General features: G+C 40.3%; 1 protein-coding gene across 5 annotated transcripts in view; it reads left to right on the top strand.

The window, feature by feature from the left end:
• TBC1D4 (TBC1 domain family member 4) overlaps positions 1 to 23,378 on the top strand; it is a 112,549-nt gene that overhangs the window by 80,175 nt on the left and 8,996 nt on the right. For 2 of the 5 annotated variants that reach the window (XM_030036377.2, XM_041128648.1), the window contains exons 9-18: positions 494 to 568; positions 1,567 to 1,793; positions 3,640 to 3,789; positions 12,622 to 12,782; positions 13,710 to 13,919; positions 15,837 to 15,839; positions 17,585 to 17,743; positions 19,358 to 19,516; positions 19,973 to 20,217; positions 23,127 to 23,286. In XM_030036377.2, coding sequence (XP_029892237.1) covers positions 494 to 568; positions 1,567 to 1,793; positions 3,640 to 3,789; positions 12,622 to 12,782; positions 13,710 to 13,919; positions 15,837 to 15,839; positions 17,585 to 17,743; positions 19,358 to 19,516; positions 19,973 to 20,217; positions 23,127 to 23,286 — 1,549 coding nt within the window. The remainder of the gene's footprint in view (positions 1 to 493; positions 569 to 1,566; positions 1,794 to 3,639; positions 3,790 to 12,621; positions 12,783 to 13,709; positions 13,920 to 15,836; positions 15,840 to 17,584; positions 17,744 to 19,357; positions 19,517 to 19,972; positions 20,218 to 23,126; positions 23,287 to 23,378) is intronic. The other 3 variants (XM_030036378.2, XM_030036379.2, XM_030036380.2) reach the window with 3 other exon arrangements.

Genomic DNA, 23,378 nt, shown 5'->3' on the forward strand with positions numbered 1-23,378 from the left:
TTTGGCACTGTTTGGCTGAGTTTGCAACCAGAGAGCATTTTTTCCCAGTTTTAGTGCTTTCACTACTTTTGCCCAGGTGGACTTAATTTGTCTGAAATGTCTAGATATGGAGTAAACTCTCTGTTGAGATTGTAGTATGTCAGTTAGCTGCAGTGCATGCACAGTACTGAAGTCTGGAGCTTTTTGAACTCGGCTGTTTAAGCCAACTCAGCTATTTTGCCTCTAATGGATCAGGAAATACTCAGTTACTTCAGACAACAGAGCTGCAGGTTTAAAACTCCTGGGAGCAAGGAGGGAGAAGATACAGTTTTGTCAGCTAAAGATGTCACTGCTTGTAAAATCCAGTGCTTGTCCCATGATCTGTGGTCTTATGTTAAACATGTCACATGCCTGAACTGTCCTGTGTTCACCTGTGCAGCTGTTGCCATCTTTGCTTAACCCTCAGAAAAAGAAGAAAAAGACCAGATTAAATTACTCAGTTCTTTTCTTGCAGGGAGCCAACAGAATGCGGGGCCGCCTGGGGAGCGTGGACAGCTTTGAGCGCTGCAACAGCCTTGCTTCTGACAAAGTATGTAAGGAGCTTAGTTACAATTGGCACATTTTCCTATGCAGGTGTTAATGAAGTGTAAATATGGCACTCTGCTTCCACTTGAAGGAAGTAGCACAATTTACAAAACTCAAATAAGAGTTTCCACTGGGAGGCAGAGGGTGTAAGAAAGCTGGCATAGATGTTGACTTGAAGCTTCAGCTTTAATCTGTTCTCTGAATGCCACTTCTTTTTTTCTACACTTCCTTTGCTTTTACAAAAAGCAGGGAATTTCTGGTCAGCTTCTGCCTTGTTTCACTGAAGTAATTAAAAAAGGTCATATCTCAACAAAAGGAAATGCTCTGAAGGTGAAGAATCCTTTCTGTAAGTAACAGTTGCTTTAGGGAAGTGAGAATTTTTGACCTAAAACCAGCTGTTGGGGATGCTGTATGGGGGCGAGTGGGCGGAACTCTGTTCACTTTCTTTTTATTTCCTGTTTTTAATGTTTTACCTCACGTGAGGATTGGTTGCTGGTTTTCCCATGAGGTGAAGATTCTGTTATGGTTTTCCTGCTACAGTTACTCATAAACCGGCTGTGTAGTAACAGTCTCTCTTCCAGGATATGGCTGTGACGGTACAGGAAGTATGCTCGCGATATGTCGAGGAAACTAGCTAGAAGCGTTTCCCTAGTCTTTTCAATTCCTGCGTTTTCCTGAAAGAGTGAGGAGTCCTGTCGCTGGAATGCCGATCCCTGTGAGAGGATGCCTAGAGTAATTAGTGTGTTGTTTGCATTGTATATATATATTTTTATTCCTCCCTCCTCCTTTTTTTTTTTTTTTTTTGTTAAAGAAGGACGCTGCTGGTTCGGAGTAAATTATCAAAGGATGTCTGGTTTTGGTGATAATTAGCATACAATAGGCCACGACGGAGAAGGGGGAGAGGCTTTGGTGCCCCGATGCGGCGCATGGCCCGTGGGGTTAGGTGAGAGCTCCGGCAGGGTGCGGAGCGACAGGCCTCACCCCGCCAGCACTTCCTTTCAGGACGCTTCGCCGGGCGATTCCCCGCCAGCTACTCCTCCAGCGTCCCCCGTGTCCTCGGCCTGGCAGCCGTTTCCCGAGGAAGACTCGGACTCCCCCCAGTTCAGGAGGCGTGCGCACACCTTCAGCCACCCCCCGTCCAGCGCCAAGCGGAGGATAACCTTCCAGAACGGGAGGTCGCAGAGCGTCCGCTCCCCGCTGCTGCGGCAGAGCTGCATCGAGACCGCAAGGTGAGTCGGGGCGTGCCGCGCCGCCCGCCTGCTCTCTCCTGCGGTTTTGGCGCACGAGCGTCACCCGCGTTCCTTCTTACGGAGGCTGTTTTGCGCTGCTCTGGGTTTTATTTACTTATTTGCGGCCTGTCTTCTCTGCCTCCGAGCAGTTTGGTGCTCTGCAGTAACTCACTAATCCCTGAATTAGCGATTCAGGGGAAGCGTCAGTCCAGCAAATTGATCGTCAGGCTGGATGCTGGCGCCGACCTATTTATTTATTTATTTGCCACTTCTGAGCTGAGCCTTTTTGTCAGTGTTGGTAGTCAGGCCCTTTGGAGGAGAGGTCCTCACCACTTTTAACTGCAGAGATGGTAGCCTGACGATTCTATGAAATGGAAAAGGCACTGACAGCTTTAAGTGTCTGTCACTGTGTTAGGCAAAGCTCCCGGAGAGTGTGTCCGGCATTAAAACTGGTGAGGAGTCTCACAAAAGAACTTAAGGATTAAACACCTCCACTGAACTGTCAGGCATGGGATTTCCCTGTTTGCCTTTCTCTGGAGCTTCCCTCTGTAACTTCTTTCCCCTTCCTTTCGGGAGACTGTCCAGCTATTAACATGTGGAACAGTGTTCCTTCAAGAGTTCCTTCACTCAGTCAGAAGAGGTCCCCACAGTTTATTGTGGGCCTCTTTGGTTGTACTTTCTTTCTCTGCCTCCATCCTGGCTATTTGCAGTTAAGTGACCGTGCAAACTCCAAAACCTTTACAAGATTCAGGCCCAGATGAGCTGAATTTTTTCTGTTGGAGGAGCACTTTCTCCAAACTACTTGTCTGTTTCAGTGCGTGGCTGCAATTATGCTTTCTGTGGCCTCTTTCTGAAAATGGCCTTAAATGGTAATTTCTCACCTGTTATTGATGTCTAGATTAAAATATCAGTGTGAATGCTGCACCAGCTTGTAGAGAATGGCAAAAAAGTTTATTCTGTTTAAGAGAATGGAACGGGGTGAAGGGTAAGAAACTAGCCTTGAAGTAGCTTTGTTACATTGTGTTTCTGAAGAGATAAATAATGTGTTTTTTACTGAGATAAACTTTGGTTATTGTTTTTTTCCACTGACTGTGTTGTATGCAAACAGGAAACCCTGACAGTTCAAACTGAAGGACTTGCTGACTTCACTTCTTTGTAATAACTTTTAAGAAGTCACTGATTTAAGTGGCATCATCAGCAGATTTTCAGTCAAAACAATTTGTAAGAACTTTGTTCTAGGCTGGGATTTTTTCTTCTCTCCTTTCCTACTGAGGATTAATCAAAAATGTTAAGTAAAAGAAACTGAATTAATTTTTATGTCCCCCCAACACTTGTTACTATTATTATGTAATGTTTAACCGTGTAGTAGGATTAGCTTTCTTGATTTAAACACTTCACAAAAATTTATCGGAAAACATTGCATTTAAATAATCTCTACTTTCTAATGTGTTCTAGCAATACACGTTATTTACAAAAGCAAGAGAAAACTGAAGGGAAGAAATAAGGTGGTTCAAGTTATTGGAAGCAGGTTTCTAAGGATATTTTCTGAATGTTTCAGAGATTCTTTTTCTGAATTTGCTTTGAGAATAAATAAGGCTGAAGAAATAAGGTGGTCTGCCTGTTCTGCAATGTCATTAAAATGTTTCTTAAAAGAAATCATCTGTAACAGCAAAATCGGTATCACCAAGGAAACTACCCAGTAGTGCACTTGGTACATTCTATCTTCTGGGAAACAGAGTTACTATAAACCAAGATGAGGTACTTGGCCAGTATCTTTAATCTGGATGTTTTGTTGTGTCCGAACCCATGCTGACCCATCTGCTATGTTCTCTTGTTGCCTGCACAGTCCTACTGTCGGGGTTCGGCGCGCTTTCAGTGAGAGCGAGTCTGCGTCACCTGGTCTCTCCTCCTCTGTCTCTGCCCCTTCTTTCCTGAAAACCTTTTACCAGGGCTCAGGAAGGTTGCTCCAGCACTCAGAAAGTGACCTCTCCAAGAGGTGAGAGCATTGTCTCCTGCCTAGTTCTTCAGTGCCACCAATTTAACAACAGGATTCCCAGTGCAAATGCAGCACATGGGATCTCTCCCACTCTGCCTTGTGCTCCTGCATTTCTAACAGACTTCCTAGGTACTTGACACAAATGGGCGAACAAGCTTTTAGCCAAAAAAGCCTGTCAAAAATAGAGGTTTGTCTGCTGACATCTAGTAGCTGTGACCTGTTTCTCTTGCAGTGTTGCAAATCTGCTGCATTGGTTTGTCACTTGAAATGCAAAGGTTTTTAGGACTGTCACGCCAATTTAATGCTTTCTGTGCTGAATGCAAACCAGCATGTGTTGCTGTGATCATTGGCATGTGAAATTAAGAAAACAGCAATGTGAAGAGTGTACAGTACTAACGTGGGATGCCTGTGCATGAGGACGGGGAAATGCCAAGTTAGCTGGGTGATGCTAGCTGTGAGATGTTTAGAGAGAATCAGCAAATAACTTCCAATTGAAGAGGAGTGGGGAAGAAGCGAAGATACAAGAAGGGCTTTCTGACATCAGTGTGAAAGCTGAGTATCTGAATGGAAGTCACGCTTCTTTTTACTGTAAGAATAGGCCCTTCTTCAGGAGGGTGCTTGAGGAAACTGCATATGGGTTATTTTTCTGAAGTAGGCCTGTAGTGAATAAGGTGGAGCCATAGTTTTGAACTTCATGATGGTTTTTTGCCAGTTGCTGGCCTTTTTGTCTCTCTTCTGCCAATGACAACTCCTTTTTCCTTCATCAGTCTGTCCTTGTTCGCTGAACTATACTTGTGTTTCTGGTACTCTTCATCTCTGGATGTGGCCCTCCCCTAATAGTTCCCAACAGAAAACTGTGGAGTTGTAGAAGTTGCTTTTGTGAGTGTTTCTCCCTGGAAAAATAACAGTAGATTGCATTCTTACTGAAAACAAGTGTTGATGATATCTGGATTCTGGGTGTGTTAGGACTCTAAGGCATGGGGATTTCGGTTGTATGAGATGGGTGTGGAAGTTTTTAGGAGTGCCTAAAGAAATTTTTTCACCTTGTGGAGTACAGTTTCATTAAACATAGATTAGTTTGTCATTTCCGTTTTAGGGTAGGTGTAAGAAATTAAGTAAGTATACAAACTAATGTGAGAGGCGTTTGACCTAAAGGTGGCTTTAAGGTACAGTTTGGGTTAGTCATCTCTAATAATATATAGGTTAGAATAAATACAAAGTATGTATCGTCTCTTTAAGCACACTGTATCCTACCTTGATTCCACTGACATTTAAAGCATCTCTTTCTGGCCTCTAATCTGTAATTGGTATATAGCATGCAGCCCAAAACTGTAATGTAGACACAATTACAAAACACCTAGTGGGAAATTCCTACAGTTTAGGTTCTTCCAGCAGAATAAACTTGTGTATAAGTGGAATAAGGTGAGACATTCATCCAAGAAGATGACTGCATCATAGCTGTAGTGGCAGGACCACTGCTGGCCGTGACCCTCATTCCGCGCCCCCCCCCCCCCCCCCCTCGCCCAAATCCCACGGCTTTTAAGAAGTAAATGGTAAATTATCTAGATTGACTTTCTAACAGAGGGCTAATGTAAACTAATAATTCCTTAATTTTTGGAGGTCTTTGCAAAACCAGTCCTAGAAATATTTCACCGTTCTGAAAAGAGTGTCGCTTTGAAGTGACCCCACCTTTTTACCCAAGCACAAATGAATAAGGAATAAGCAGTGTATGTTTTTGAAATTTGAGAGGAGAAATGGACATCTTGTCCAGTGTAGAAGTAGGCTTTTAATATTGCCTGTTCTAAACCTTGTGTCCAGTAATAGTTACTATATAAGTGAATTGGATGCCTAGACTTTCCATTCCCTACTATACTGCAGTAACACTAGACAAAGTAGCAGGTGAATTATTAAAGTTGAAATTCAGGAAACTGATGATTACACACCAGGATGTGCAGAGGAATGGCAAAAAAATTATCTGTCTCTTGCAGACTACCTCTTATTTGGGTTCCACTCCAACTTTGTTTCTGTGTTCGCTTCAGTTAGCAGACTCGGTCCGAGCTGAACCAATGCGCAGGTCAGTTCGTACAGGCAGCTGGATCCCATTAAACCTAGCTTTCTGGATTTGGGGAATGTAGGTATTCAGTATTGTACTAAACCTGTACTTTAATGCCAGCTAATTCCAAGCTGAAATTTCTGAGATATTACTCTTTCTGGAATTGGTTATGCACATTATTCAAGATACTGCTTTTCATTATAATGGAGTTTTGAAATGTAAGGTGGGGAGATCTTCAAATTAGCAGTAATTCCCAGAAGACAACCTTGTTTCTACTTAGGTTTTGTAGTATACAGGTTTCTGATACCATTTAGTCTTGAATTTGTGTGAAAACTCTCTTGAAGATGGGATCTCATTAGCTATAGGTCTTGCTGGGAGCAACTGAGCCGGAACTGTCATGGTAAGGAAACTGCAGTAGCAAGACTGTAGCGTTGGCGTCTAGTTGGGTTCATGATGTGAATACAACAAATACAATCAGAAGTGCTGCATGAATAATGCTGATGTGATAAGAGTGACTGAGGTAATCCAGCTGTCACTTGAACTTGCTAATGGAGAATGAAATATGTTGTCCAACTGATGATGGCTGAAACTCTAAACTTTTCCTGCTTTAGCTTGCAAGTGTGTGTTGTGCCATCAAATCATCAAATTTGTGAATGAGAGGAAGTTCAAATTTTTTACAGTGTGCTTTTTCTTGTGGCTTGGTTTGTTGTTTGTTTCTTTTTTTTCCTTTGGCTATTTTTCCACAGAGAGGACCATATTCTATCCCAATAGGCTCAATGTGAGGTGTTCTTACCGTTCTTGTGTGAGTGTATGTTGGCTGGAATTGAGCGTGGTGTGGCAGTCCCTTACAATCTGAAGACTATAAGCTGTTTAACTGTTAGGAACCCTAATTAAATCTTCAGTGCATTTTCCTCTCTAAGAATAACCATGGTTACTATGCGTTCATGAAGTGTATCCTAGCCACATTGCACTGAAGAAAAATTGTTATAGTCTGACTTCTCATATCATGTAGCTTTGAAATTACACATGATGCAGCAGGCAGCTTTTCTTGGTGTTCTGGTGATCTTCGATGTGCAGAAGTGGAGCCAGTTTTAGTCGGAATTCATTTTAGAAAGATGTTTGATTTGTAGCAGTTAGATGGGCCTATGCAAGTAACACCAAGCCAGGGTCAGCTGGGGAGCTGGGTGTTACATATAAAAAGCAACTCTGCATATTATCTATGTGTCTTTATGTATTGGCTGCTGTATAGAAGATGATTCTGATCCATGCTTACGTGACATTTGGCATATGGTCACAAACTCAGAAACTGATACTAGGGTGTTGGAGATGCTGGGTACAGTGGTTCTCACCTGATTGTAGGTATCTTCATCTCATCTAATCAATGGAAAGAAGTTGGTGTTTCTGCAGCACAGTTGCTCTCATCCTAATGTGATTGTCTCTAATATTCTGACATTTACAGAACTGATCCTGCCTATTTATCTGCCTTCCTTCATGAACACTAATACAGCCAGTTGTGCCTGTCACTGGGAACATCTTCATTTAGAAAGCATGAATCATGCCTTAAAATTTTGTGTCTTGACCTCCGTTAAAAAGGGAGTCTCAGTTGACTTGCTAGGATTTAATTGGCTGTGTTGGAGATAACCTAAAGCCAGGAGAAAAAAAAAATTATTCTCCAGATAAGTTCACTATGGTGAAAGATATATCTTTTTTTTCTTGACGTTTGTGGGGAGGCTGAGCTTTTTGGGTTGAGTTCTAATGATTACTACTGTGATGCTTTATGTGGAAGAGAGAAAACAGTGATACGTTTTTTGCTTTAAGGAATGAACAGTATAGTGAAATTGGGCATCAACACAGTATTAATAGGTGCCTTCAGAATGTTTTTACTGCATTGTCGATTCATTTGTCTAGAGAGAAGTCTGAGGTGGAAGTGGTCCACATAATCTTGACTTTTGACAAGTGTGTTGTGCAGCATTTAATATTGAACACAAGCACATAAAAGGATTAAAAAAAATAACCCTGCCAACATAGAGGTAAACAAACAGGAATTTGAGAGCATAATCTGCTCTTAAACTTTCATTTCTGTAACTTCTGGAATTTCTGGCTTTTATTCAACAGCTGCTCCTGAAAGCTAGGCTATTGGAAGAATCTGTTTGGTTTTTTTAATATAAAAAGAAAAGCAGCACTTTAAAAAATGGGACAACCTTCAGCATAGGTTTGATTAGCCCACACTGCCCCTGTTCATTTCAGTGTTATGCAAGGATAATTTAAGGTGCTTTACCGCCACTTGAATTTGAACAGATTGCTTTTTTAAAACAGCTTCATTTCTCATGAAGAAAGTAAAATACTTGAGAATGTTCTTTAAACAAAATGGCAGAAACTAATTATTCAGAATAAAAATATATGACAGGAGTGAGAACCAAGAGAGAGGTGTAAACTGATCAGAACTAGTTTTTCTTCCTCCCAGAGGGGAGGAATAAAATACTTCATGTATTAGGCTTACATATAGGCTTCTGCCAGCTTAAGTCCTGGGAGCTGAAATATTAGTTGTCTGTCTGTACGTGACCTGGGGGATTTTGTACCATTTCAGCCTCCAAATTGCAGAGCAGGTCGAGTTGATGCAATTGCTGCTTGGAGCAATCAAGAGAAGTTGAAATAAAGCAAACTGGGGAAAAATGCAAACCTTGGCATGAGCAGCGACAGTATTCGTTCTCGAGTCAGTTGGCTTGCATGGACTCAAGTGCAAAATAACTCAGATAAGCATTGTGTAAAGAGTTCACAAGAAATGGGGTAGCTTTGTGGTTTTTTGAATATCAGTCTTTGGGGGCATTTTAAAGAACAGTTTTTGGCAAGAGATTTAGGTAATTGAAACAAAACAATAAGCATGTTTGTAATCTGAACAAGTTTTTTGAGTTTCTACTTCTTTTTTCTTTTTTTCTTTTTTTTTTTCCCTAAACTAGCTGTCTCATCTTCATACTATGCATTATCTGATAGAATAGTGAATGTGATGATGCTTGGGTGAAACTGAGTTGCAGTTACGTGAGATAAAAAGCTTAGATGATGGGTACTCTGTACTCTTGAGTACTTGGGTTATCACTTGTAACAGCTTAAGGGTGAAAGTACAGACTGAAATATTTGAGGCATTATATTGAATTTATAGCTTTTCACTTTTTATTGCATACAAGCTGATGAATGCATTTTGGTTTCTGTGTTGTGTCAGGAGCATAAGCTAAATAGCCTTATGGAGAGCCATTATTCTTCAAACTGAAATGTAGTGCATTTGTCTTAAATATAGAGTATTACATTGTTATCGTTTTCCAGAGCTGCATGGGAGGTATGTTAAGTGATTAAAACAGGAACAGTACATAAAATAAATTGCAAATACTCCATTTTGTGGAATTTCTCTATTGAACTGTTTGGCTTTGCCCTTTCATATGTCTGTTTTACCAAGCTGAAATACTCTGATGTAGAAGCTGTACTGTAATCTAGTTGACATTTTCTTAAAATAAATAAATAAGAGTAAAGTTAAAAAAAAAAAAAAAAATTAATTCTTGCAATCATGTCCTAGTTTGCAGTTCAGTTCTTAAATAGCTCTTCTGTACTTCATTAAGATTTTATATACTGCCATCTCTTAATTTGCAGCACATTGACTCTGGTGCATTTCATCTTGCTCAGTTGAGTATTTTTCCTGTGAGTGTTTGAGGTTTGATATCAGTGCTCTGACAGGAAAGTTGTGAAAGTCTCTGTTTCCCCAGGTTGGGAGGTTGTGAAAACTCTGCCTAGCTTTTCAGTAGTAATGACTGAACTCCATTGAAGTTGTTGTTTTGGAGTTGCTTTTGGTCTTAGTCTTTCCACTCACATTAATAAACCTCTTCAGTTTGCAGGGAGCTGATAGCTAATGGTCAGATATACTTTTTTTCTTTATGGTCACCCTGTTTGGAGGAACTGTATGAGGCGTTGCTGGCCTGTCTGAGCAGAGCACCTACCTGCCTGGCTGTTAAAATCCATGGCTACCTTAAAACCTGAAGTAATCATGCAAATATGACCAAGAGTGAAGCCAGCCAGTTAAGTTTAGGTATGAGAAATCGTACAGTCTAGGGAATAAGTATTGTGTAACTCCTGTTTAAAGGTGGGGAATATGTAATTGAGTTAACTCATCTGGTTTTTGCACCAGCCTTCTGAACCGTTTCATCACAGGATAGGAGACGCTACCATTTTACTCCAACTTCTTCCTGCTTTTACTCTGTAGAGTATTGTTTCACATCTTCAGATCTGATGTTAAGCTAGGACTTGTCTGTCTGTCTTGAAACAAGGAAACTTTCTTTGCTCCTTTTCCTAAATCTTGGTGTTTTCACAGGTGCCCTTGCCTTCCATTGAATATGGCAAGGTGTACGCACAAGACTTTCAAAAGTTTTTCTCTAATCACTCAGCAGACAGCTCTTTGAAAGATGAGGTGATTAATGTTAGTTGCTTAAAATGCCAGGGGAATTTTGGAAGGGAGTGTTTAACAATAGAAATACAGGTCCTCAGAACTGTATGATTTGCACACTTCACGAGGTTGCACATGTGACTAATCCATCCCACTGTAGACTCTGTGACTCAGATGATATAAATGGCTTTGTTTCATACCCTAAAATAGCCGCCACCTTATTCTGACTTTCCTGTAAATTTTACTACTCTAAAAGGAACACTATTCCTAGTGCTGTCTGCACGGTTAGGGACACGGTAGCTGAATGTAGATTTTTGTACATAGCAGTAGAAAGGAAGTTTTCATTCCCTTGTTATGTAGCTTCTATTTAGTAAGACCTGGAATGACTCAGTTTTTGTGTTCTAACATGTGATATGTAAGACCTGAAATAGGAAGAAGTAGTTTCGTTACAGTTATTTATAGGAGCATGAGTTATAATGATTAATATATCCAAACTCAATACCATATTTCAAGAGTTGTTGGACTGAAATACCTTTGGAAGACAGCACCTCTAGATTCAAAATTGGTTTTGTAGTCTATGTTTAGCTAGCACAAGCAGTAGTTACCCCATCACTAAAGGCTGTGTAAGAGTTAGCCAGAGATTGTCGTCACAGGGTGTTCTGTTGCTGTTTTGGTTAGTGCAACATGAGGCTCTACTGAGACCGCCTACTCACAGTATGATGCATAGGGAACTGAGGCACTGCAGAAACTGAATTGGAAGTAGAGAATAATTCAGACTATCTGTTATCCAGGGCTCCCAGCCCATAGCACTGTTCTTAGAGGAGGGCAGGGGTGGTTCCTAATGCTGCGTAGGTGAACTTGAAGACATGATTATTTCTCTGCCAGGATGTGGAAACAGGGTCTGATACCTGTTCATGATAGTGAGTCCAGTTTGCTCACTGAGGCTTAGAGATGTCAGGGAGCTGTTGTAGATCATTAGCATAGGGACAGCTTTGGTCACCAAAAAGGCCAATTCTAGCTCTGTGGGTTATCATTCAGCACAGAGTATTTGATATGAAAAGTGCTGATTGAGATAGTGTAGCTGGTAGACTGGTGTAGCTGAAACTTCATAGTCTGCGTCCCTTGCGGGTCTCTCCTTTTGTGCAAGCCAAATGTGGGGTGAACACTTAATGTGCTGGGCTTTCCTTTCATCTAACTCGTTTTAGGGACTTTGCTCTGTAGCATGGAAATTCTTCACAAGACAAAGGTTTCTGACTGTAGCTACCGCTGTGTTGATACAGCAGTTTTCCCTGTGATTAAGATGAAGCTGCAGACACAGCTCCTCGTATTTGAAGCTGTTGTCCCAAGAAGCCTGTAGTTGTGTGTCATGCTGTTGGCATTGCATGGAAGGATTTGTGGCAGATAATCAATGTATCCATTGCTGTATGAGATCTGTGCACTTACTTTACTACCACAAATGCAAAATGCTGAAATATTTCTGAAAGTGGCTCAAGTACTTACAAAAGCTAAATGTCCTTTCCTCTGACAGTAGTCAGTAGAGAGGTGTGCTTGGTGTCCCCTTTTAAAATAACCTCCCAGCAAAGCTTCCCTGTATCCTCTCCTTGCCTCTTCCAGCAACATAAGCTACTATTAAAATTACTGTGTAAATATATTTCTGCATGGCAACTGGGGAGGAGATCAGCTCCTTTCAGGTCACTGTGGTAAGAGCTGAGCCTGCCCTCCCTTTGCAAAGGCTCTGTTCCTTCAGCTGGAGATGCTAATGAAACATGAGGACATTTGGCCCCATTTGTGCAAGTGAAGCGTCCACTTCTTGAAGCATAGGAAGGAGGTTGCATGAGAAGGCCAGAACATTGCCTCCAATGAAATATTCACCTGTGAGCTCATCATGCCATTTAGAATGGCACTAAACGGAGTGTTGTGGTCTGCTAAAGCAACACCTGTGCTTTTAGGGGTATTGCATCAGATCGCCCCTGTAAGACTAAGGTATGGCAAAACAAAACCCATTGCTGTCTATTTTAGAGGCTAAATATTACCACGTTTTTTTCTCTTAGCTTTTCAGAGAGTTTGGCTTTTATTCTGAGCTTCCAGCTGAGCACTGTATGAATGCTATGAATTCTTCCTGGTGGTATATAGTGCAAACTTCACAGCACTGTGTTACAAGAAAACAATTGGGCACTTCTATTCAAGGTGAAGCTCACACACAGCACGCTTTCCCTTCTAAAGCTTCCCAGCAAATGCTCCTGCAGGTTTGGCTGTACATTAGACAGACTTAATAAAAGTGTGGGGTTTGGGTTTTTTTTCCTCCAAAGATGACTGACTTTGATCACCCCATCTGCTTTTTTCTTTCCTTCAGTGATGGGGAGGGAAAGAAAAGAACATCAACTGTCTGCAGCAGTGAATCTCTAAATGCTGTGGGGGCCACGCTCACACCTCGCCGCATCTCCTGGCGGCGAAGAATATTCCTGCAGGTAGCTTCACCTATGAATAAATCTCCTTCCAAGATGCAGCATCCAGGTCTGTGTGTGCTTTTAAAGAAAATAAACAAGCAGTTGTTACTGAATAGTTATTACTATAGTGAACTGCAACATGTGAAAATATGAAAGGGAGGAGGGAGTCAGCTTGATACAATATTCTTGCTAGAACCTTGCTAGACATCAGTTGTGCTCAGTTGCCTTTAGGTCTTTGTTGCTTTGAACAGAGGATTCTGTCACCAAAATCAAATAAATTGCAATCTGCCGTGGCTGCACTGGTAGCAAGGAAATGAAGAACTGCCTCTTGCTGACAAAGATAACCCCTTTAACAATTAGCAAATTTTTACCCTAGCCTGCTTACGTAATAGCAGTGTTTGCAGAAAATCGTAAATTTTCTGCCTTGTCCTTGTACTGCACATAGCACCTGTTGAGTGTGTTAATAATTCTTACGGCTTTAGGTCATTTAAGGTAGAAATCTCTGAAATATCTGAAATCCTGCTATGTTGATAAAGTCCCATTGGTGGAATTCACAGCCATAGGTAAATGACAAACTCTATATTTAGTGACCATAAAGTGCTGTAGCACTGCCTATAGTGCAGCTTAGCAGATGGAAAAAGTTGCTTTTAGTATAGAGCCTGTGGTAAATCACAGCAGTGAACAATCTCAGCTGTAAAGGAGACTTTATGGATAAATGTCTCTTTGTAAATCTAGAAGGAGCTAGCAGGGGAAAGGGTTGAAATACTGGGTGACCCTTTATTTAGCTTTATTTCATTTCAATATAACTTTAATTTAAATAAAACACTTTATTTAAAAATAATTCTCTACTGTTGAACTGCATTTTCTTTGTCTTTGGAATCAGCACCTCACTGTCAAATGTGGAAGACAGCTATTTTTGTTCTGCTGTGACTTAGATTTTTGTAATATGTCAAACAATCTGAGTTTCCCGTAATAGCTTTCTGATTCTTTGCAGATGGTCATGATGGAAGTGAATTGTTACCGTTATCCCCTCTTGCTCCACCCCTGGAGGAGGACCCTTTTGTTCTAGTATTGCAAAATGAGGATGGTCCAGATAAAACTGGAGAGAGGAAAAACTCAGAAGAACTACAAAGTCTGTGGAGAAAAGCCATCCATCAACAAATTCTGTTACTTCGAATGGAAAAAGAAAACCAGAAGCTGGAAGGTTAGCTATTTAGAAAATACCCCTAAAAACTATTACAAATTCTGTTGCCCTAATCTGAAAACTGTACTGGTGTTGGGCACCTCAGAGATGTGGTTCTGTAACTTTTTGGTTAACAGTGCTAGAAAAAAAAGTGTTCACTCAGTCCTATCTCACAGTCTACCAGGTTCTCCGTCTACCTGCCAACTCTTAATGAGTCACTTTATTTAAAGAAGAAAGTGATAACTTTTTCCTTTTTTAGTGCATGTTAGACAAGGGTTGCTACAGTCTGTGTTCTAGCTGATGTAAGTCTAGGAATTCTAATGGGAAGTGGAGTCAGGAGAACTAGATGCCATGTGAACACTTAGGTACAGTAAAGCTTACCCTCTATATTTCGTTTCAGTCCTTTGCAGTGTGTGGCATTTCTGTCCAGGCTTTCTGTCCTTCATTAACCACATCACAGTGGTAATTTATAAATATTTAAATCCAAATATGGTTTTTGAGTAACTGGCTCTTGAGGTATGTCAGAAAGTTCTTTTTTTGGTAGATGAGCACTGTACATTGAAAATTGAGTGCTGTTACTGAGAGATCTGCAGTTGGCCATGCTGACTTAGCTGCCTGAGCTTCTGGCTAAGATACTTTATTATGACTGATAAAGAGTTACACAAATGAAAGATAGGATGCAATGTCTATCCTAGCATATAGAAGTTCTTCAGTATAATAGACTAATAGCTTTCGGTGCAAGTTGAAGATTTTAAATGTCCTCTCTGCAATTGCTGCCCTCATCTTCTCCTGTATGGCATATAACCTCATTATATGGTACTGTGATTCTTCAAACACAACATAATGATCTTGTTAAGGTCAGTTAACTCTTTTCCCTCCTTTAGTGGTGCTTACTGAGAAGGCAGGGAGAGGAAAGAAAAACAGCAGGACAGAAGTCTTCCCATGTCCCTACAAGTGTACATCCTTGAATATATTTCCTACACATGTAGTGTATTTCTCTGTGCATTTTCTCTACCGTTCATCTCCCTGTTGACACACACTTCTGTGGAAACCCCTAGATTCATAGGAAACATCTACAGAGAAGTCCGTTTTAACTTCAGCCAAAATCTTTCTTTATTGTTTTAGCAAACAGTCTACTGTTGTGCGGTGGAGAAGCTGGATGTCTTCTGTAGTGACTAACTTCATGTTGTTCCCTCTGGTAGTATGAGCTGCTGAGGGACAAACTCTTTTCTGTACCCACCCTGCATGGGTGGACGTACTGAAAACTGTTAAATCAGTCCAGTTCCTTAAGACCTAGTTATAAGTTATTTCCATTGTGTCACGGATATGTAGAAAATAAGTTCTGCCTGCTTGATCATTTGTGGTGAAAACAGGAGTGCCAGTAGTGGAGACTCCAAGCTGGTCGTCATCTGCCAGCCCACATCTCACTTTGTGCTCCAAGCAGCATATCTCCATTCTTATGTGCAGGTTCATAAGTACTGCTAGTGACACTGGTGCTCTGGCTAGCTAGAATTCATCTTCTTATTTTCAAAGCGTGAAAAATAAACTGTCTTAATGCCTATCTTTAGGCTTCCTTCCTGTGGGCTGCTGTAACATGGGCCATTTTACGGACAGGACATATGCAGAACTGATACATTCCAAACAAGTGCTGGTTCGGGCAGTGATTGGCATCCTAGCCTACAATTAAATGTAGATCTCGGGAATGGGAAATGTAATAACAGAAATGCAGCCATTTCTGTACTTTGAAGCCAGGTTCCTAGCTGTGAATTTATTCAGCTGTATATGACTGGTTGAAGACTGGAATTGCTGTGGAGTTGTTTTTAGTGGTTTTCTGATAATGTTTTCTTGATTTTTATTTACAAAATATTAATAGAACCTCTTTTCCTATTCCTTTTGCTGTCGAGGAGACTTGAATACTGTTAGCTCTTTGTTTTATAGAAGGTAAGTTCTGTGAATTGCACAAACTTGCTTATTTTTTTTTTCTGAGAAGCTAAAAGGTGCTTTTTCCAGTAGATCACCGAGAAATACAACTACGAAAAGTAGTAGGCCACCTAGCGATGATTAGGAAAAATGTTACCAAGGATGGTTGCAAGCAACCACAGGTGGCATAGTAGGTAGGACAAATATGATCAACAAGCAAGCTTGCTGACTTTCACTAGGGTTAACTGCAGAGCCAAAGTACGGTTCAGTGAATGATAACCTGTGCACTCAATCCTGGAGTTCATTGTCACACTGAAATATGTTACTGTTGTCTTGAATCTGTCGCATACCGCTTACAAGAGTGAGCATTCTCAGATGCATTCCATGCAGCAATAGGGTAACATTTAAAATTGCCCCAGTTGGACTGCAAATTCTTGTGATGAGATCACATTCTCATTTTTATGGAAGTGTACTGCACCTTGCATAATAGTTGTTTTTACAAGCCCCCCCTGTAGTCTTGAATAGATATGGTCTCAGAGGTGTGACATACAGCTTTTGGAAATAATTTATCACCTAAATTTTTTGAGTGGACTAGGCAATGATCATACAGATTCATCCAATATTGGCTGTATCCAAAGTGAGATGATTAGGCGAAGGAACTGATTGTCTTGTTTTGCAGGTTGTATAAAAACGTGATTGAGAGTTTGCTTTCACCTAGAGATGATGGTGGGGTGGGGGGTACAGCTGTAAGAGGAAGGAGCAAGTACTGCACACGGTGCAAGTACTGCACACAGATCAAGTCAAATTTGGAATAAACGCAGTTGCAGCTTTCAGAGGTCGTGTTGTGAAATGTACAATTCGGTCCAATGATAATGAAACCTATCTCTGTAAATTAAGACACATTCAGGTCTTGATTCCAGTTTTTTACACCAGTAGTATGAGGAATTGGAGTGTTTTTCTGCATGCATATCATGTTTAATAAAATAACTATAGTTAATGTCTCAGTAATGGAAATGAAAGGTGCTCCTCCATGAAATTCCAGAGTAACAATGCAGCTTTACTTCAGAAATAGTGAGTCCTCTGGAATAAATATTTTGTGCCAGGTGGTCCTATGCAGCAAACCTTCTAAGTCTTCAGCAATGTGAGTTCTGTGCTTCAGCACAGATGTACCTTTCTGGATATGGTTCATGTTGGTTCATTATGTTTACTTGTAGTCAGCCTGATGATGCCAGGTAGCAGTGCCAAGAGCTCTTATCACTCTCTTAAGGGACATGTAAAAACTGGAACCAGTGTGACCAACTTCAGTTTAGAAGACTTGCCTAGCTTGCTTGCCTAAATCTCTGATATAAACATTCATATGTTTGGGACTTTCCACACTAAAACAATTGTAAGGTTCAATATAAACAAGAGAAAAATGATCAAAGGTGTTTTTGCAGTTGAAAGCAGCAGCAGATGTGGTGAAGTTGACTGTGTTGAGTGGGTTTTTCTTCTTGCCCCAAGCCTTAAAAAATGTTTTCATGTACTTCATGAATTGCTAATGTTCATGGCCCAGTAATAGAAGTTAAAATGTTACCTGCAGCATCTTATAACAAAAGACTGGCCCCATCTCAGCTATTAACTGATGAATTGTAGAAGGTGCGTTTATGCCTAGTCAGATTATCATATAGATATATCGAACTTGAATGAGTTTTGCGTATTTGATGTCTCTTGTCATTTTCTGATGTTCTGGTTTTCTGTGTGCTCTTCCTTTCTGTTCTGTGCTCTAGCAAGCAGAGATGAGCTTCAATCAAGAAAAGTAAAACTGGACTATGATGAAGTTGGTACATGTCAGAAAGATGTCATAAATGTTTGGGATAAGAAGTTACTAAACTGCAGAGCCAAAATCCGATGTGACATGGAAGATATTCATTCCACTTTGAAAGAAGGTATTTATGGTGGATGGCTTTTAACTATGAAATCTGAAGATTTTTTTTGTTGTTGTTCCCTTTTGATACAGAAGGAAATCTGCCAGCAATATACTTTTTCCAGTAGCACAAAATCATGAAAAAATTGCCTTCTTTTTGCAAATGCACCCACCTCCTGCTGCCAAAGAGAAAATAGGTTCTGTTGTGTCTGCAGCTTACAATGTCAGCAATGCAGAAACATGTATAGTCACACTCCTGAAAGTAGTGTTTCATGCCCTTGTATTATTACATCAAAGATTGACTTGGAGCTTCTGCAGCTAACATTGACCTTCTGATTTCTGGTCTTTGGCTCCTATCCAATTGACTCTGAGTTTCAGATGCTCTGATTTTACTGAGAAGGCAGGACTGTAATGTCTAATGCAGACTGTGCCTAAAACCTAGGGGAATCACAACCAAGCTTCAGAGAGTCAGAACAACCACATCTTGTAGTCTGGAATATGGTCTTTTAGTATTTTGTTTCCTCGAGTGAAAGGCTGGGGATTTTGTCTTAAAGTAGATCTTCCTGTGGCCTAGCCATAGGCTGGAAGGGGAACCAGAGGGCCTTGTTAGTATAATGTGAATGTAAAGTCTGATTGCACCTCTGTGTCCTCCTTCATAGAATCTCATGTCTGTGTTACAGATGCTAAAAAATAACATTTCAGTGTAATCTGGCTGTGGTACAGGAGGGAAATTTAAATTGCCACCGAAGGAAATTGTGGTAGAAATAAGGCAGTTCCTGTTAAGTGACCTGCAGAAGACTGCCAACAAATGACTTACCTTGTTGCCCTATCTTCTGCTGCTGTACTGTTGTTCAGAGTTGGGAACAAGGATATGCTTTTTCTAACTTGTATTCTTGTTAAATAATTATTTGCTTGGAAAGTATTAGCAGAGTTGACAATTTATTTTGACTTTCAAAGGTTGTTTTACAGAGTCAGATATCAAAGGGGGATGTACGTGAAAGTTCAAAAGTACTATTTTAATTTAATTTATGCTTTCACAGGGGCTTGGCTGACGTGAGAGAAATGATGTCTTTCAGTATGAGTGGTTCTGTGTCCTTCCTTTGCACTTTAATGCAGCATTAATGCTTTTTTAGGTTTTAACTGAGCCTTTTATTTTCTGTACATCTTTATCCAAGTCTATGGACTGACATGAGCAGCCCTTTAGGAAGGGGAAGAGGAGGTGGACTTCCCCATATTTTACACCTGTGAATTTAGTTCATCCTTTCTAAACAGTCTGGACTGCATTCTGTGTGTAGTTGTGCATCTTTTCCTGCTGGAGGCTAACAGCTCAGAAGTGGCAAATCAAGTGATGTCTATAGGTCAGTCGCCCAATGATGTCTATAGGTCAGTCGCCCAATGTAGTGCTCAGTGCAATTACCATAAATTTGTAGTCAATGTTTAGTTAGTGTAACTGAACTGTGCCTGCTGAGTGAATACACTTCAGAGTGGACAACTTCTGAAGCTGGCTGTAAGGGATCCTCCAGAGTGGTTCGGCCAAGATGATAATGGGGCAAGATTATGACGAAGCAAATTCTTGTGTTATAGCACTAAAAGTATGCCCCTGCTTATGCCTCTTGTTTTTTTGACTGACCTGCAGGCGTACCAAAAAGTCGTCGGGGAGAAATTTGGCAGTTTTTGGCTGTGCAACATCGAGTCAGACACAGACTGCCAAACAAGCAGCAGCCTCCTGATGTCTCTTACAAAGAACTTCTAAAACAACTGACTGCTCAACAGCATGCCATCCTTGTAGATCTAGGTATGTCTGTTTGTAGCTGAGAGATTTTTCTGATTTGTTTTGTGGATCTTTGAGTGAAAACACACCAGTCTTAGTGGAAGCTGTTGCTGGAGATAGATGCTGCTGTATCAGCACTGCTTGCTATGTTGTCAGGATACATTCTGTTTATGCCACTTAGTGTCTCTAAGCAGATGATTTCTTAGGTTATGCTCTTTGTATTTATGCTCCTCTACATCTGTCTGAAAAAAGAAATCAAGCAGTCACTTCTGCAAGTTCTATGCAGATGAGAATATTAAATGAGCTCAATGGCTACAGTCTAAAATCAGTGGTAAAATACAGATTGATCTGACTAAAGTCAACCTGCATGTGAAAGCAAAGAGAAGTGGTCTATGGGAAGAGAGAAGTGCTGGTTGTCAGATGGATATGGGTTTTTTTGAGAAGAATTGAATATCAACTACTCCCCTCTCTTTATGTCAGGACGGACATTCCCTACGCATCCTTACTTTTCTGCCCACCTGGGAGCAGGACAGCTATCACTCTTTAATCTCCTGAAAGCATACTCTTTGCTGGACAAAGAAGTGGGTTATTGTCAAGGTATCAGCTTTGTAGCTGGAGTGCTGCTTCTACACATGAGTGAAGAACAGGCCTTTGAAATGCTGAAATTCCTCATGTATGACCTTGGGTTCCGTAAACAGTACAGGCCAGACATGATGTCGCTACAGGTAAGTCAGTCCTTCTCCTAAAGCAAACCAGAGTTTTAAATGAGTTTTGAGCTCTCAGAGGTTGCTCATGTTCTCCAGGGCCTTATGAAGCTTCTTATGCTGTTTCAGAGTTTGTGAGGTGCATGCAAATGTTATTATCGAACCCCTCTCCGCCTCTCAACTTGCAAACAGAGAAGTTCAGAACTTGCAGACTTTTCCTGTCACACGTCCCCATCATCTCCTGTTTGGAAACTGCTTTCTCTGCTTTCTTGATCTTCCTTTTCTTTTCCTCACTTCTGTCTCTTCCTTATGCCAAAAAATCTGATATACTTGCATCTGTATAGATGGAGTTTAAAAATAAATTTGGTTTTCTTCAGTCCATTAAGCACTTAGATGTAGATTTTTGTCTTCTAACTCCAAGTCAAATCAATAGTGACACTCAGTGGCCAGTCAATGTACTCCACAGCCATTTGTACTTCGGGCTGCTTTGTCTTGCTTCATCATTTGCACCTCTTTTCTCTCACCGTCCTCTATCCCACCACCCTCAACACAGAGAAAACATACGATTTTTTGATCATTTAGTTTGCTTATGAAACAATGCATGCTCTGCAATATTAGTCTTTTGACAGCTAGCTGTAGATACTCAAGGCTGCTTAGGAAGAAGATAGAAAATCTTTCAGATCTGTATAAACTTCAGGGTTTAAAGTTTGAGAAATCTTTCACCTTGAGATGCAACTGTCCACTGAATTAAGTAACTGTATGCTACAAGTCCCTAATATTATAAAGGGATATACCACTGCTGAGTTAAAGCTTGTAATCCACAGTGGAGAAAGAGAAAACTAAGAGGCAGATACAAAAGTCTTTTTTTTTTTTTTTCATGCTCCCTGCATAACACTTATAACTAAGCAAAAACTTAAGGGAAAGTTTCAGTCCACTTTTCATGACCAGTCACTTTAAGTGCTTGTTTGGCAAATGTCCAGAACAATAGAATAGGTTGTAGTTAAAGAAATTGTATGTCCTTATTCTAAAAATGATAGAGGAGTGTTTTACTGTGGATGTAAGTATGCTATAATAAGTTTGTTATGATGAATTAAGGGTGAACAGTCATAAAGAGCATTGTTGTGCCTCTTCCCTGTCCCATTTCCCCCCCCACCTTCCCCAAATATGTCTTGAACCTGTGGGGGTCAAACTGTGATAAATGCATGGTTGTGGGATTTTTTTTTCCCCCTAGAAGATGCTCTCTTAGTGTTTGTATGTTATACTGCAGCTGTAGACTTTCAATAACATCTGATGGTTTGAGAGCATTCAGATGTCCAGAATTTCACCGTTTGTTTTAAATGAGACTGAAACTTTCATTGTCAGAAGCTCTTAGGAAGAACGCTTTTTAAGTTTAAGAACGTTTACTGCTTGTAGTACTGTTTGCCCTTTAAATGAAATGACCTCTCTTTCCCCACAGTTTGCTTCTAGGCAGTTATCCTCTTCTATACAAAAGTACAAGTTTTTTCTGCTCAAGACAAACTAGACTATTGAAGATGACTTAGAGGACATCACTAAAGCCTAACCCTTTGTTTTGTTTTTTAACGGGAGTAGACCACTTGCAAATTCTTTTGCATTATTAGTACTGAAACATAAGTAAGCTTATACACAGAATTACCTTGTCCTGTAGAAGAATAATGTTGGATGTTTCTTCAGGATAATGAAAACTTATTTGACTTGTATTTTTAACTGTTGTCTGGAAAAAGTAGTAATCGAGATCCTTAGTTCATAATGAACTCATCCAATTGGTTTACTGCCTCTGTGATACTATTCTAATTTCACACGTAAATGTGTTTTGTATCGACACTGTCCAAACTGTGCTTAATTACTATCTTTGGCAATTAAAGCACGGACTCAAATGCATGCACAAATTTAGCTAATTTGCCTGAATGAGAAGCGATCTCTCTGCTTCTGGACATTGCTGACTGTAGATAGTTTCAAGTGCAGTCAGTTTTTGGTAGGGAAGAATCATGACCAATAAAAGTAGCAAAGTAACTGGATTTAATAAGTCATTTTCTTATTGAGGAATGGATTCACCTTAAGCATAAGGCACTGTTGAAAGCAAAATTGGACCTGACAGCTAATCAATATATGCCTGCTTCTCATCTTCTGCTTTCTGAGAGAAGTGTTGCTCTGTGCTGTGAGCGACTTACTGTGGAATATCAACTATCAAAATGGAAAGGAAATAATTTGCCACAGAGTGATATTCTTAGCAATTAATAGCAACTTTTAACCACTTTGCTTTGCAACCTTATACAGGTTGTATAGCAGCACTTTCTGCATCAGTATCTTGAATTTCTCTGGACCACTGGCATGTGGGAGGTATGCTGGGAAATATGTATGCAATACACCTCTATTGACCCACCGTATCTAAAGTAGTCTGTGGATACAGAAGCTGTCTAAAGTAATGATTGTAGCATAGGAGTTTTAAATGCAGCAAAAATATGGCTGAGATTCAAAGGATGAAAGCTGAAGTGTGTAAATTTAGCCAGAAATAGTTCAACTCTGTAGTGGAGAGTTTTGGCATCTTGGAAGAGGTACTTCTACTTTCATTGCTGCAAAACTGAAAAGTTGTGGTTTGTTGATAAAGTTAGATCAAAATATTCTCTTCTTACCTTAAGCCTGCAAATCTGCAATGATACTTCATTAATAATCAGGTTCAAACTGTTCTTTGTTATTGATTACTGTGTTGGTTTTAATTCATTAGGGGTGGGTTGTTTATATGTGAGTAGATATCACTTGAGGCCCTAGGCAACAATTAAGCTTCATTTTACAGTGCCATCTGTACTGGAGTTAATTTCCCTCGAGTGAAAAGTGAATGGTTTGGAAAACTGAGTAAAGCTGAACTTTTCTTTCTCTACTTCCTTCTCCCCCAACCCCTTCATGCACTGTAGATTCAGATGTATCAGCTCTCAAGGCTTCTTCATGATTATCACAGAGACCTGTATAATCATCTTGAAGAAAATGAAATCAGTCCCAGTCTTTATGCTGCACCGTGGTTTCTTACACTGTTCGCATCTCAGTTTCCATTAGGATTTGTAGCCAGAGTATTTGGTAAGAAAGTTTATTTTATTGCAGTAATAAACAGAACAATGTCGTCCATCATGTTTTGAAACTCTCAGGGAGTAGTTTTCTACATACTAGGG

Source organism: Aquila chrysaetos, chromosome 14, assembly GCF_900496995.4.
Source record: "Aquila chrysaetos chrysaetos chromosome 14, bAquChr1.4, whole genome shotgun sequence".
Classification (NCBI taxonomy): Eukaryota; Metazoa; Chordata; class Aves; order Accipitriformes; family Accipitridae; genus Aquila; species Aquila chrysaetos.